We start from the raw sequence: 14,342 nt of genomic DNA on the forward strand, positions 1-14,342 counted from the left end.
GCTTATGGCAGGGGGGTTGGAACTAGATGATTTTAAGGTCCTTTCCAACCCTAACTATTCTATGATTCTATGATTTCAGCTGATCAGGGAGTGGGTTTATTGGAAAGTTTACACTTGGAAGCAGACAATATCTCTAATTCCATGGACGAATTACCATATAAATGCAGCTTTAAAGACAAGCAACACTGCTCATCCAACCCAGCAATGGATTTCACAAACTCATGCCTGAGATCGGCATTGTCCTGATCCAATTCACAACTGTTTCATGTTGTATACAGTCATTTCACTTGCAAAAGAATTACCATGGTGCACAAAAATCCGTCACTTGGCTCAGCTACTCCAGATTCTAGAGCTTTTTCAAAATGGTGGAGTTAATATATATATTTTATTATTATTATTTGTACATATTATTGACATGCCATGCAAGTGAGTATGGTATCCATACTCTGTGCTGTACCAAACAATGGCACTAAGCCATCGTTGCATTGATATGGTTCAACTGATGCATCCTTTCACATGTACATGTGCAAAAACCAACCCGGTTCCTTACAGCATGCAGATGTTGCAGAAGAGTGTGTTTGCAAAGGGCAAAGACCCAAAGCCTGGAACATTTTCAGATCTTTAAATCACTCTTTTATTCCAAACTAAAAAACTATTACTTCTTAAATGACTTGGCCATTTTTAACAGGGTAAGATCAACAACATTCTCCTCCAAACTCTTATTTTCCTTCTGTTTATTTCTGCAATCCCCAAGGCCAAGACACAAAGAGCATCCAGCTGCTTACACCCATATTTTACAAAAGCTTTCTCCTCTCCTAAATTCAGCACTTTAACGAAGTGGTATGAAAATCCATGAGAGCTAATTCCCAGGTTCTTTAGGTAGTGAGATAGCACAACTGTTATTTAAGGAAAGGAATAGGAAGAGTATCACCTTTACACAAAATGACAAGTTCTCTTCTGATGTTATCATAAAATCAGCAAAAATTAACCTTCCACACCATCCAGGGATAAAGATAATAGTTGTTCTAACCAAGCACAACATTTTGGTATCCTTTGGAGTTACAAGTGGGTTAGAGCATTTCAAAATAAAGCAAGACAGCAAGGAAAGTTTGTGGCCACCCATATCCGCATCAAGAGGTATTGAACACAGGTCTTGAACACTTAAGGCAAGCACAGAACAAGTTGGCTCATTGAAATGTAGTAATGCTTTATAGCCTGCTGGAGAGCAGAGCAGCTCTCCTAAGAACTTATTTCATGCTTTTGCATGGATTTACAGAATTGGATCTGGCCCTGGACCATGTGGACTGAGAACTACAAATGTTCCCCAGATGATACTGGCACAGTAGCGACTCACAGAGGACACAGTGCTTTTGCTAAAGGGTCTTAACAGCAGATAGCATCAACAGCTTCACAAAGACCTAGATAAATGTGTGGATAATAGGTCCATAAATAGATACTAGAGGGATGAGATGCACCCTCCACCATCTCTAAGACAACCTTTGTGGATGCTGGCAGGGCAACAACAGATAGCAAAACACAGCAAGCTAACTCAGCATCTCCTACAGTCACCACCTGAACCAGAAGGGTGGGCTCACACTCAAGTTTCTTATACAGATATTGGAACAGATTTTGGGAGCACCACGGAATTTATATGGGGGAGCTGAAGTTGCAGAAATGGCGACACTGACTGGCGGGTTTGCTTTCCACCTAGAACTGCTTTGCAATCTTTCACGTTTTAATAACAGAAACAGTATTTTCAGTCCATTAGACCTGAAGCTGAAGAGCAGGGGAATAAACCCAGCATTAAAAACCTCATTAGAAGTGGATCTTTAGGCGTGAAGGTTATGGGAGAGAAAGGCAAGGCTCACCTCCAGCAAGTCTGACACAACAGGCAGTATTTCAGGGTTACAGATATCGATGGAGTCATCCCTGTAAGTCTTCTTTTTGTAACGGATGTTTCCCAGGTGAAGTATCGCCGACAAGAGAGAAAAAATCCTAAAGAAAATAGTGAGAATTAATTTTCACTCACTTGTTCTTTCAGAAAGCTTATGAAAAAAACAAACCATATCCCCCAAAATCCTGTGCCAGCTTCGGATTTGAATCATTATTCAGATTTTCAATTCAAAGCAGTTTTTGCCCCAAATCCCCAAATGTTTCCTCAAAACTGATGCTCAAATGAAGCATCCAGTTTGCCTCATATAAAATATATTTTCACTTAGTCAAGTACCTTGCATTGCTATGGCTTTTTTGAAAATTATTTAACACATCACAGAATCCCGGGGTGGGGGGAAAGAAGGCAGAAATTTGGTAATTTTGAAGTTAGATCCTTACTCCTCAAAAGAAAAATAGCCATTTGAGACGATCGAGTCATGGCTGACTTCAGCTATAAACCTGTTTGTCCCTATTTCTACATTCTCTGGGGAGCTAAAAATGAACAAAATCAAATTTGATTCCTAGCCATGCCACCAGCTTGTCTGGACAAGACATTTTCATGTCTCCAAGCCAGTCCTTCATTATCTCTAAAATAGGGATACTGATTCCTTATCATTAATTACAAGGATGCAATTATAAGTATTTCACTTCTGTAACTGCTTCCACAAAAGTGAACCCCAATTTTTTGCTATAAACAATAATTTATTAAATATGGTAATACTTAAAATGTCCTTCCTTTCTTTACTCAGCTGAAGGTTGTTATTTATTCGTGTTACAGTCATAGAACACCAAGCAGAATAAATCCATTCGTATAGCAAAGAATCCTCTGAATTTTCTGACAAGCAAACTCCACTCAGAGAAATACAAGAACTTGTGTGCCAAGAAAAGTTATTGCACAGTAAATCGAAAGTGTGAATTTACTGTGACATCCAACTCTGCTCAGTCCTGACAATTACTGATTGCTTCACTCTGTCAGTTAAACTCCCTTAGTGCTCCCTAAACAGGCTTCAGAAAAAACTTGTCGCTCAAACCTGATTCTGAAAAGGTAAGGAGGCACGCTGACATGGAACAGATTGATATTGGAAGTGGGTGTATCCATGTGTGTGGAATGGATAGAGAAAAAGCAGTCTTAATTACATAATTGATTTGTTCCAAAGATGAGCTTATGGAAAAGATTCAAACGAAGACAAGCTGAGAAAATTTGGGCTGTACAGTCTGGAGAAGAGAAGCTGTGTGGAGACCTCAGAGCAGCTTCCAGTATGTGAAGGAGGCTACAAGGATGCTGGAGAGGGACTTTTCATCAGGGACTGTAGTGATAGGACAAAGGGTGATGGGTTCAAACTTAAACAGGGGAAGTTCAGGTTGGATATAAGGAAGAAGCTCTTTACTGTGAGGGTGCTGAGGCGCTGGCACAGGGTGCCCAGAGAAGCTGTGGCTGCCCCATCCCTGGCAGTGTTCAAGGCCAGGTTGGACACAGGGGCTTGGAGCAACCTGCTCTAGTGGAAGGTGTCCCTGCCCATGGCAAGGGGTTGGGACTGGGTGGGCTTGAAGGTCTCTTCAACACAAACCAGCCTGGGATTCTATGATTCTCATCTGGGTGAAAATTTCTTGATGGAGCAGAAGGCAGGACAACCTCTCACAGTTAAGTGCTTCTAACTGCTGGCTCAGATATATGTTGAAAAGCAAGAAAAATGGTGCTTAAAAGTATAGGAGGTAATCCACCCAGTCCAGAAGAAAACTAAAAAAAAAATAATAATTAGAAGTTTAAATGTCATTTACCCAAGGTGATGAACAGGGTTTCAAGTGCCATTAGTACAAAGCAGCAATTCTCTCTTCCAACATAAACCTCCAGGATTTCAGTCAAAAAGGGACCACATTCATTAAATTCTTGTTTGAACATTTTAACTCAAAAAAGCACAAGATTTCTCACTGTATTCCAACTACTAACGTGCTTTTCAGGAGTACTTAGGATGTCAAAATCATATTCACTTTGAGGTTAATTCTTCTGCCAAATTCATTCAAACCTACTCAGGACTTTCAAGCCAACAATCAATATGAGAGGAATTAATTTGTGGTTTTGGTTGAAGCCAACCCTCATATGAAGCATGTAATTCCTTGCAGTCAGTGGAAGGTGCTATTAGCAACCCAACCAGTTTTTCAAACAGCACTTCCACTGAATTAGTGAATGAAGGCCAGTTGGAAATGAGTCTACAGAATCAGGAATTATACGCAAGGGATTAATTATGACTAATAATCAGGATTTCTGATTAAACCAGGATCTGGATTCATGACATGCAGAGAAAGGCATGACAATTCATGGTGCCAACTTCTCGCCAGTGCTCCATTTGCATAAAGAGAACTGTTAACTACAGTAAAGACAGGCAGTTTGTTGTATGAATGGTCAAGTGGTTCAAAAGGTTTGTGTTGGAAGAGACCTTAAAGCTCATCCAGTTCCAACCCCCTGCCACGGGCAGGGACACCTTCCACTAGAGCAGGTTGCTCCAAGCCCCTGTGTCCAACCTGGCCTTGAACACTGCCAGGGATGGGGCAGCCACAGCTTCTCTGGGCACCCTGTGCCAGCGCCTCACCAATTATTCCTTCTCACCAGTCTGATAAGTTATATAGAGCACCACAGTTATGGTAGCTCAAGGCAGGTGAATTATCTCACTGATTATGGAGGATGGTGAGGTCCTGTCACAGGTTGCCCAAAGAAGTGGTTAGTGCCCTATACCTGGCAGTGTTCATGGCCAGGTCGGAAAGAACCTTGGGTGACACAGTCTAGTGTGAGATGCCCCTGCCCATGGCAGGGGGTTTGGAGCTAGATGATCTTAAGGACCTTTCCAACACAAACTATTCTGTAACTCTATGATTAATAGAATATTCAAGCTATTAATATGGAAACTAAACTCACTGTCTGCGAGTCTTGGGAAGAAACCCCACCATCTCCATGGCTAGTTGTAAGCGCTCAAAGTCATGCTTCAAGTCCTCCCCTTCCACAGAAAAGCAGTCCTGTTGGGTACAAACAGCAAGAGTAAGCATTGAGAGTCATTAAGATGAGAACAGGTCCAGATGGCCAAGTCAACACTTCATAAATATCATTTCGTGATCTCCATGCGTTTTATCAGCAGCTAGAATATTTCCAATCTGGCACTGGGAAATGAGATACCCAGAAGGTCCCACTGACATTTTGGGGAGTAACTGTGGCTAATTACACCCGACACCCAACCCAGGGGGACTCATAGGTACAGCAAGAAACACATACGTAGCATCATAAAGGACCAGGATTATCTCCAGTGGGAAGGAAGATTTTTCCTTCTTAAATACTAGAAATAGAACGTACGAGCTGGATTTTTGAAAATATTCTTTTTTAAAGTTTGATTTTTTTTTTTTTTTTTTTTAATTTAAACAAAGCTGTTGAGGAGAATCTGCTTCTACAAGGACTCTAGGGAAAAGCTGACCAGAGTGCAAGTTTCAATACAGTATTATTCATCATATACACAAATGGTTTTCTCTGTACTGCATTTTTATCCAGCACAGTGAGACAGTCTTTCAAAGGACACTACATCTCCTCCATAAATCATAGACTGGTTTGGGTTGGAAAGGACCATAAAGACCACCCAGTTCCAACCCCCTGCTGCAGTTTGGTTTCAATAGCCTGACCTCAGAGAGGACTGTGTTGATATAACATCTCCAAAATTCGGTTTTAATAGGGAACTCACATAATTTCATGTAAAATATCAGTGAATCAAGTCCTGCAAAGGAAAGTTTTAAATATACTTTTCACTAACTTTATTCTAAGTACCACAAAGTTTTCTAAAAATGTGAGCACTGAGAGAATTTGAAACCCACATTTTATATTTCCATGTCTATACACGTTTGCACATGTGAACAGTTGAGTTTTACAGATAATCCCAACCTGACAGCAGTCACTGATACGTTCACGAAAATCCAGTGACATTCTAGACCCAATAAATATTGTTCTGTACCAATATTTAGGGAACATAAATGCTCCTTAAATGAATACATAAACTCTTAATGCCAAGTTCCTTCTGCTTTGGCTCACCATGGGATGATTCTGATTATTCCCTCTTGCTTCATAGACCATCTTTAATACTTTTTCCTATTACTGCCTATAAAAATTCCCAGTCTCTGAATCAAAATGATTTTATTGGGCATCACATGATATAGTGCTATCTTAAACCTCCAAATATTTTACTAACACCTAGACAGAGACTTTTTACAGGTTAATCCAGGCAGGTTATTTAAAAACTATAGCTGCAGTTGCAGTGACGATTGATTGAGCAGCTGTATCCACGTATTTTCTTCTGGTCGTTTCCCTGTAAATTGTATTTACCCCATGAGCAAGTGTGCACAAACTTTTGCCCAGATAATTCTGAAAGTCAGCACTAACCAGGGCTATGTGAATACTACAGTGAACACCATTAAACAGGTACTAAGTAGTCACAAGGTGACAACTGTTACTTGACAAGACACTCGTACTCACAGTACATAGAATAAATCAAATATACAGAATATATAAAGTTATTTTATAGTAGCAGCTTTGTGCCTTCCACATTAAAAGCCTCATAACTCTATCAGTGACAGAGTTTTCATCCCACTCCTTATCATCATTACAGCAACAGCTGATTAAAGGGGGAAATTCTTAGTTAGGATATATATTTCAATATAGGAGACTCCTCACAACTGCCCTGTCGACTGAAAGCTAGAGAAGGTCAACTGGTCAAGAAAACATTTTTTTATCAATAACAACTTAATACTGCACAGACAAAGTGAATTTAGAGATGTCGAACAGTAAGAGCATTTAAAAGCAAGCGCAGCATCAATGAACATCAGGTTTTAAATGTAACAAGAAAATAACATGCCTGAGTGTGACACTTTCACCTTTTATTAATAAATGATTAAAAAATTACCCTTTTTAGGTAATGTATAAAGGTGTCTGTACATATCCAAAGGAATGCAGCAAAGACACACTATGTATCAGTAAGACCAGCAGGCATGAGCAATGCAGTTATTTACACCATAAAGTATAAGGGTAAGAAGTTGTCCCTCCTAAACTCGACCTTGACCAACCGGCCAAACTTAAGTCACAAGTCAACAGCAAAACCCCACAGACAACTCAGAAGCAGCACGATCTATGCTAAAAGCAATTTAATTAATACATAACAATTGCCAAACTCATCGATCTGCATGGAAAGGCCTTTTGCAATTTATCTGCTAAAAAGAGGATGCTTTCTGTAGTGTTTCAGCCCTGTTTGGTTCCTAATGGATGATCAATGGACGAAAATTATAAAAAAAAGGAGTTTCTTTGACATTAGGGCAGACAAACATGACAAATCCATGCCCGCAGACCAAATTCATTCATACTCTGCTGGGGCAATTAGTTTCCCAGTAGAAGCAATTCCCCTGCTTACTATCATCACATTGGAGCAACCATGGATTTCCAGGGGAAGTTTGAAGAGGATATTATAAATAGGTTTTTTTATAAAGCAGATTTCTGCAAGAGGTTGAGTCCATGATTATGGGGAGAGGACTAGGGTATGCTTAAGAGTAAATCAGCTGAAGCCAAGATGTGATTTACCATGAATATTACCAAAAATGATCCCAAGCAAAATAAAATACAAGCCAAATTGTAATGGCACGCAGTTTTGCTGTGCAAAATAAGGACCTATAACATGGTAATCCCTGAGATGGCAGGGCATGATCAGCTCATGACCTGCAGCAGAAAGCATTAAATTTGGGATTTGTTTTATTTTGGAATTCCACCAGTGAATTGTCCTAATCCAATCCTTAAGAGATTCAGGTCTTTGCAACTTCATAAAGTGTACTGAGGTATATGGAAGAGCATCTGCTCTTCACTGCCCACTCTTGTAAGACCTCTCAGGGTGCTGATGTATTAATGATGCCAACATTTTTAAACCCTGAGGGGTTAAAGTCCTTTTCCCTCCTCTCCTCCTAAGGATTTTGCAGTGAAATCATGCTGTTAACATGCTTATTTAGCCTGAGTGAAACTCAGCCCCTTCACACATTACCTTTTACTCTTCAGATGCAACAGCTAGAGTTCAGCAACCATTAAGCACATGGAAAAATTAGCAGGAACAACATGCAGCTGATGTGAAACGTGCTTCCCCGTGCAAGACAAAACTAACAGAGACCATCACAGGACACACAGACACCCAAAGCACATCTCCGACTGAAGCCACTGCCTCCAACTCAGTTACACAGGACGAATGGGGAGAAGCTTCATCATTCCCTTTTTTTGGGTTCATCCGTTTGGAAAGGATGATCATGTCACCAGAACTATTTTAGGAGGAGGGCTTGGTTTTGCATTCTGAATAATACTAGGATTTTATTTTCTCCCAGATGGTTGAGGGAGATGTTTTGGGGTTTGTCTCTTTTTCCCTCTCTGAAAGATGGAGAGCAGATACACTGCTACAACCATCGTGAACTGATGGGTTTCAAGAGATTGAATTGCTGTTTTATCAGAAAGGAATTTCAAATTTCACATTGCTGCCATATCACAATTTCCATAAATCATCACATATTATATCAAGAAGGAAGGAAAAACCCCCATAGTTTGCTAAAACTAGGTGACTATATCCAACTGTTGAAGCTTTCCAGATGGAAGGAACTGAAAAAGGGCAAGGGAAATACATCTATATTGTTATGAGCTAATACACAAGCAACACCACTGCAGGGCAGAGGAAAGGAGGGGGTAGTTAATAGGTTAAATGCATTTTGACTTCGTTTTCTGCTTAGGTCTTGGTGCACCTAACGAATTCAAGTGAGGAGCACAGCCCTGCACCAGCAACACAGAAGACATGGGTACTTGTACTGACCGGCTCAGAGTCATAGCAATAATCATCCCAGCTCTGTCTGAGGGGTTTCTTTGTCATCTGAAAGCAAGGCAGACCAGGTTAAGTAGTGTTCAGACCAAAGAGAACTCCCACTAACATACTCTTTAACCAGGGCAGCAATGTCAGCCTTCCAAGTAAAATTATTGTTGTTATTCTGGATAGTCACTCCTTACTTTTGTTTTCAAGCTAAGATTAATAATGCTTTTGTATTCATGGCGCTCTGATTCCTGCATCCCATGTTTTCAAGACACATGCTTTACGGATTTTAAGATCTTTTTCCCCACGGTTGGAGAACCCTCTAGTTTACCCAAGAGCTGAAGAGCCATTGATGGAAAAATCCTACTGACAAGCAGAATTCTTTGGTTTCTACTCTCAACCTCGGCTCTAGACACATGTAAGTGCTGCAAAAGTGCAATCCTCCAACAGATTAGAAAGCAACACTTGAAAGCTTGGTAGGAATTTGGTGAGGCACTGGAATAGGTTGCCCAAGGAAGTTGTGAATGCTCCAACCCTGGAGGTGTTCAAGGCCAGGCTGGACAGAGCCTTGGGCGACATAATTTAGTTTGTGGTGTCCTTGCTCATGGCAGGGGGGGTGGAACTAGATGATTTTAAGGTCCTTTCCAACCCAAACCATTCTATGATTCTATGATTCTATTCTATAATTGGTATCTTTATTTCCAATCAGACAAGAGATGGAGTTGAGAAGTCAAAGTATGTGTTAGTGACCAGTCCCAAGAGGGAGAGACACATGGCACCAGAGCTCCTGATGAGCTTAAACTAAGGGTCTAATCATGCAAATCACTGATTTCAATATGGTTAAATGTGAATAACCAGCACAGAGAACAGTGAGCAAGTTACAGGGTAGGCAACAGCAGGTTCACCTGCCATTGGTTTGAGATATGGAGCAGTTGTCCTAACTCAGGGGATTAAAGTTGGGATTTTTTTCCAAAGCATTTACAGATCCAGAACAAAACCACCTCATTTTGGTGAAATACCTGCATAGATTATTTCTCATCTGCAATGTAAAACACACGTTTGTTTTGCATAACATGACGTGTGCTGAGGAACCAGGGAGAAGAAAAATAATGTCTGACTCAAGGACCAAGTGAGCCCTTGACTTGAGGGGCCTGGGTCAATATTTTGTAGCTTTTCCATTTTACTATTTAATTTGTAGTTACACACAAGTTTATTTCTGAGCTCATTCTTTGCCTTTCTAAAATAAAAGGGATTTCTCAAGGACACATTTAAGAAGCTACTGCAAATGCTCAAGGGCTATTTCACAATTTTTCCCCTCTTATGCTTCCAAAGTTTCTTTTCCCATTCCTCCACTACCTCTTTTTCCTTCTTTTTCCATATTTTCCTTTCTCCCCTTTGCCTGTTAGGGCACAGGAAAGCTGTCACTGCAGTTTTAATACAAAACGATGCCCTGAACACATGTAAAGGTGACATTTCCCATAGTTGTCAATGTTAAATGGTCTCTTTAACACTAATTACTAAAAATATTAAAATCATTATAATAAAATCCCTAAAAATTCAGGCTATCACTAGTGTCCAAACACTGTATTCAGGCAAGTTCAGAGTCTGCTTCCCTGCTGCACAGGATGCAGCTCAGCACCCTTCTCCAGCCTATTCACCCACAGCATCCTAATTTAGATTAAAATACATGTTTCAACCTAAATGATCTCACTTTTACTGATTCTACACTCTACATGGATTTATAATTTGACTTGAAATATGAACACCCTTAAAGTGGTATTAAAACCCCAGAAGGACTCTAATTAAAAGCAATGTTTTCAACTAACAGAAAACTATCGGATTGCCCAACAAAACCTGTGAATCTAAAACATTGGATCCAAATGATCTTGGCTCCTTCCTACTGCAAAACAGCAGCACAGATGGTTGAGCAGATCCCATCACGTTCTCCAGCTAATGCCTGAGGCACAATGAGGACAAGCAAAAAGCCTTCAGCTCTAAGTATGTTACTCATCTGTGCAAATTTCCTGATGCTGCTAAGAGTGACTGGGAGTTGTTAATATCACAATACTTTTTGGCTTTGATAACCTGCTTTAAAAGATCTTTATAAAGCCGCAGGTAATTGAGGCATATTCCAGTGTTAAATTCTATTTCTAGGAAGAGTAAAGGCTATTTGGATTGTGTTGTACATAAAAGTGTCTCTCCAGTTTACGGGTTAAATCATGTTCCAGCTCCAAGAAAATGGCAATTAGTTAAAAATCCAGTTATAACCCAACTACTCTTCCACATATTCCTACTCCTTTTTTACTTTTTTTGAGTAAAAAGCAGTAAAATTCACCAGCATCAGTGGACAAGTGCATCTTAAATACCTGCAGTAAATCATGTTTTCCAAAGTATGAGCTTATTGGGCCATTGGTAACTCCTCACTCATTTTTAGTTCCCACAGTTTTAATGGTTGCTGTGGTTTTCTTGAGATTAAACTTCTATTGTTAAATTCAAAGGGTCATGCTCACAGCCAGCCATGGAGCTACAGGATTAGGACTACCTCATGCAAGGTGTTATACCCCGAAGAGCTACTAGTATCATCATACATCTTCCCCTTTTCGCCTACTCAGCAGACATGTTAATGCCTAGATGACATTCACACACGTAACAGGTAAATCATTACCATTTCTGCCTTTGACAATTAAACCCACACTATATTTCATGCTTCCTAGCTGGGGGACAAAAATGAAAAATACCCATTTTTATATTTTAATGCCACATTATCAGGTGTTCAGATTGCCAATGCAGAATTATTTCCAATAAGAAAAGCTGCCTGTTGAGCATTAAGACAACCCATTTGTTAGTTGTCTACTACTCCACACATTGTCTTTATTAGCATTAAGTATCAGTAGTAGAAAAGGCAAGACCATGTACTGTATTTCTGTATAGTATTCCCACCTGGTTGAGGTAATGATATTCCTCAGGTTGCTTCAGGTGGAATGCTGATCTCTCTTCCTCGCTTGCTCCTGCCAGGAGGTAATAAAATACATGGTAGTTCCTGGTGATAAGTAAAAGAAAGAAAGATGTTAGACTTCAACCTAAACAGCAGTGTTCAGCAGAGAAGCACATGTGAACCTCAGAACCTGATTTTCCAGCTTCCAAACTCAGACCTGAACACTGGAAATGGAGTCACTCTTACATAACTTTGCTGTGATGTAAAAGATGTAATGAAGTAATAGAGAATGAGATCTCTCTTTTCCATCCAAGGACATCCACTGCCCTAGAATGCACTTAATGAATTCCTAACTGACATCATCACATTTTCCTTCAGTAACATGTGCAATGCCTACATATTGATTAGAATCAAAACAACGTATTTCCTTGCAATGCAGAAATGATGATGATTATTTTTAATACCTTATTATCATGTAAAAAGCAATAATTTTGCAGTTGCCGTTCCGTAAGACAGTGGTAAAAGCCTCAATTTTTATGGCTACTTAAATATTCAAAATACTTGAATATTACTAATACTAAACCCACCCCAGTGACACAATTCGCTTCAAGACAACTCTAACACAGCTTAATATTAAGAGCATAGCAGCAGATATAAACTTAAACCTTTGCTTTTATGCTGGATCTTTTCCAAGATGAACCAAGTTTAATCATCTTGCAACACCCAAGAGTACATTTGTCAAGGCAGAATGTGCTATTTAACGTCGGGATCAGCCCCTGAGCATTCAAGAAAACTTCTCACACATCTGTCTCAAAAGGGAAACAAAGAAGTGCCAAAGGTTCGAAGACAACCAGAAGCCGCAAATGTATTTAAAATGAGAGTAGTAAGTGCGGAGAGAGGAGCATGTAACCACTCAGATGTTGCAATTAAGAAAGAACAATGTGCTTAAATTTGTTGTCTGTATAGTTTTAGCTTTCTCTAGAGGCCCTTCTGATAGCTTCAATGTGTCAAGAACTGTAAACAGAACTAAAATACCATCTGCCCAGCAAATTCTATATCAAATAGCTTACGAGTTGCACAAGGAAACAAACACTATGTAGCATTCCATATGACATGACTCATAAAGATAATGGAAAATATAAGTCAAGGACCATCAATAAAATAATGGAGTTTGTTTTCCCTGGTTAGCACATTCCTCCCTAAACAGCAAAATACAAAAAATGCATCATTTATCTTTGAAGCACAGGGTTAGGACCATGAAATTCCTGACACCCACCCCCCCCAGGCCAGCTTCCCTTAAAACAGAGGTTTAAGCTCTCAGTGTCATGCTATTGGTACATAGAGAACTCAAAACCAATCCTGTAAGCAAAATCCAGGCACCTACCGTTCATTGTGCTCCTGATAGACTAGTCTTGATTTCTCCAGGAGGTACTTCTCCACATAAGCTCTGGAAGGCAAAAATAAAAGCATTATTCATTGACCCAATATTTAACTGAAATGAACACAGCTTTACCAGGGCTTTTCAGGCTTGGTACGCACAGAAATCAGAAGTATTAGCCTCGTTTCACTTAGTTATATATATTTCTTCCTAGGCAGAACAAGCCCAATATTATGTTTGGCTTTTGAGGTTTTTTTTGGTTTGATACAAAGCCAACACTAACTTGGATATGAAAAACATGATCTCAGATGCATTAGCCTATGGGCAGGGAGCACAGGGGGAAATGCTGACAGCAAGTGAGACTCTCAGATACCTATTTAATCTGAAGCCAGCAAAATAGAACTGCTTGCAGACCAAGCATCTGCACACAGGAAACAGACCTGGGTACAAAGGTTTGCAGGATCACAATTAGCTGCAGAATCGGCCCCCAGGTCACCATGTCCTCTTCCAGAAGAGGCACTTCCCAACAAAAACCCGGGTTATAAACTTGTGGCTACAGTCAAAAAATAAACAATTGCAAAAGCCCCTGATTGGAGTTTACATTTTCTCCTAAGAGCCTCCACAACAAACATGCTTCATTTATATATTAGATACTTATTTTCAAGCTTGTAGAGCTAAAACAAGCTTCAACAGGTTTTTTCTTCCAAATAATACTAGCCAGTAATGATAGGGATTTAGAAACCAGAGTTCTGATGATGTAGCTATGCTTTTCCAGCTCCAGCTGCCCAGTGACGTGGCCATAACATTAGCAGCCACATATGAATCAAGAAATCCTCTGAACGTTGGGCATGGTAGGACAGGGAAGTGCTTCTATGATCGCGTCTTCACCAGTCTCCAGATTTGTTTATTACTTACATGTCAGTAATTCTCTCTCTTTTCACTGAATTGTAAAATAAACCAACGTGCTGATGCAGATTAGTGACAACTTTTACAGCAGCTCGTAGGAGAGGCTACTGGAAGAGGTAGGAGAGGTGGATCAGAGGGCTGGAGCAGCTCTGCTCTGGAGCCAGGCTGAGAGAGCTGGGCTGGGGCAGCTGGAGAAGACAAGGCTCCTGAAGGGAACACCTTAGAGCAGCTCCAGGGCCTAAAGGGGCTCCAGGAAACCTGGAGAGAGGCTTTAGACAAGGGCCTGTAGGGACAGGACAAGAGGAATGGCTTGAACCCGCCCGAGGGGAGACTGAGATGA

The 14,342-nt window shown here is 40.2% G+C and overlaps 1 protein-coding gene across 1 annotated transcript in view; it reads right to left on the reverse strand.

The window, feature by feature from the left end:
• LOC104407840 (unconventional myosin-IXa-like) overlaps window positions 1-14,342 on the reverse strand; it is a gene marked incomplete at both ends in the record, with an annotated part of 23,579 nt that overhangs the window by 6,004 nt on the left and 3,233 nt on the right. The window contains 4 exons of the mRNA XM_010017226.1: window positions 1,869-1,995; window positions 4,844-4,941; window positions 11,724-11,823; window positions 13,103-13,165. Of these exons, the coding sequence (XP_010015528.1) occupies window positions 1,869-1,995; window positions 4,844-4,941; window positions 11,724-11,823; window positions 13,103-13,165 (388 nt within the window). The remainder of the gene's footprint in view (window positions 1-1,868; window positions 1,996-4,843; window positions 4,942-11,723; window positions 11,824-13,102; window positions 13,166-14,342) is intronic.

Source organism: Nestor notabilis, unplaced genomic scaffold, assembly GCF_000696875.1.
Source record: "Nestor notabilis isolate BGI_N333 unplaced genomic scaffold, ASM69687v1 scaffold7826, whole genome shotgun sequence".
NCBI lineage: Eukaryota > Metazoa > Chordata > Aves > Psittaciformes > Psittacidae > Nestor > Nestor notabilis.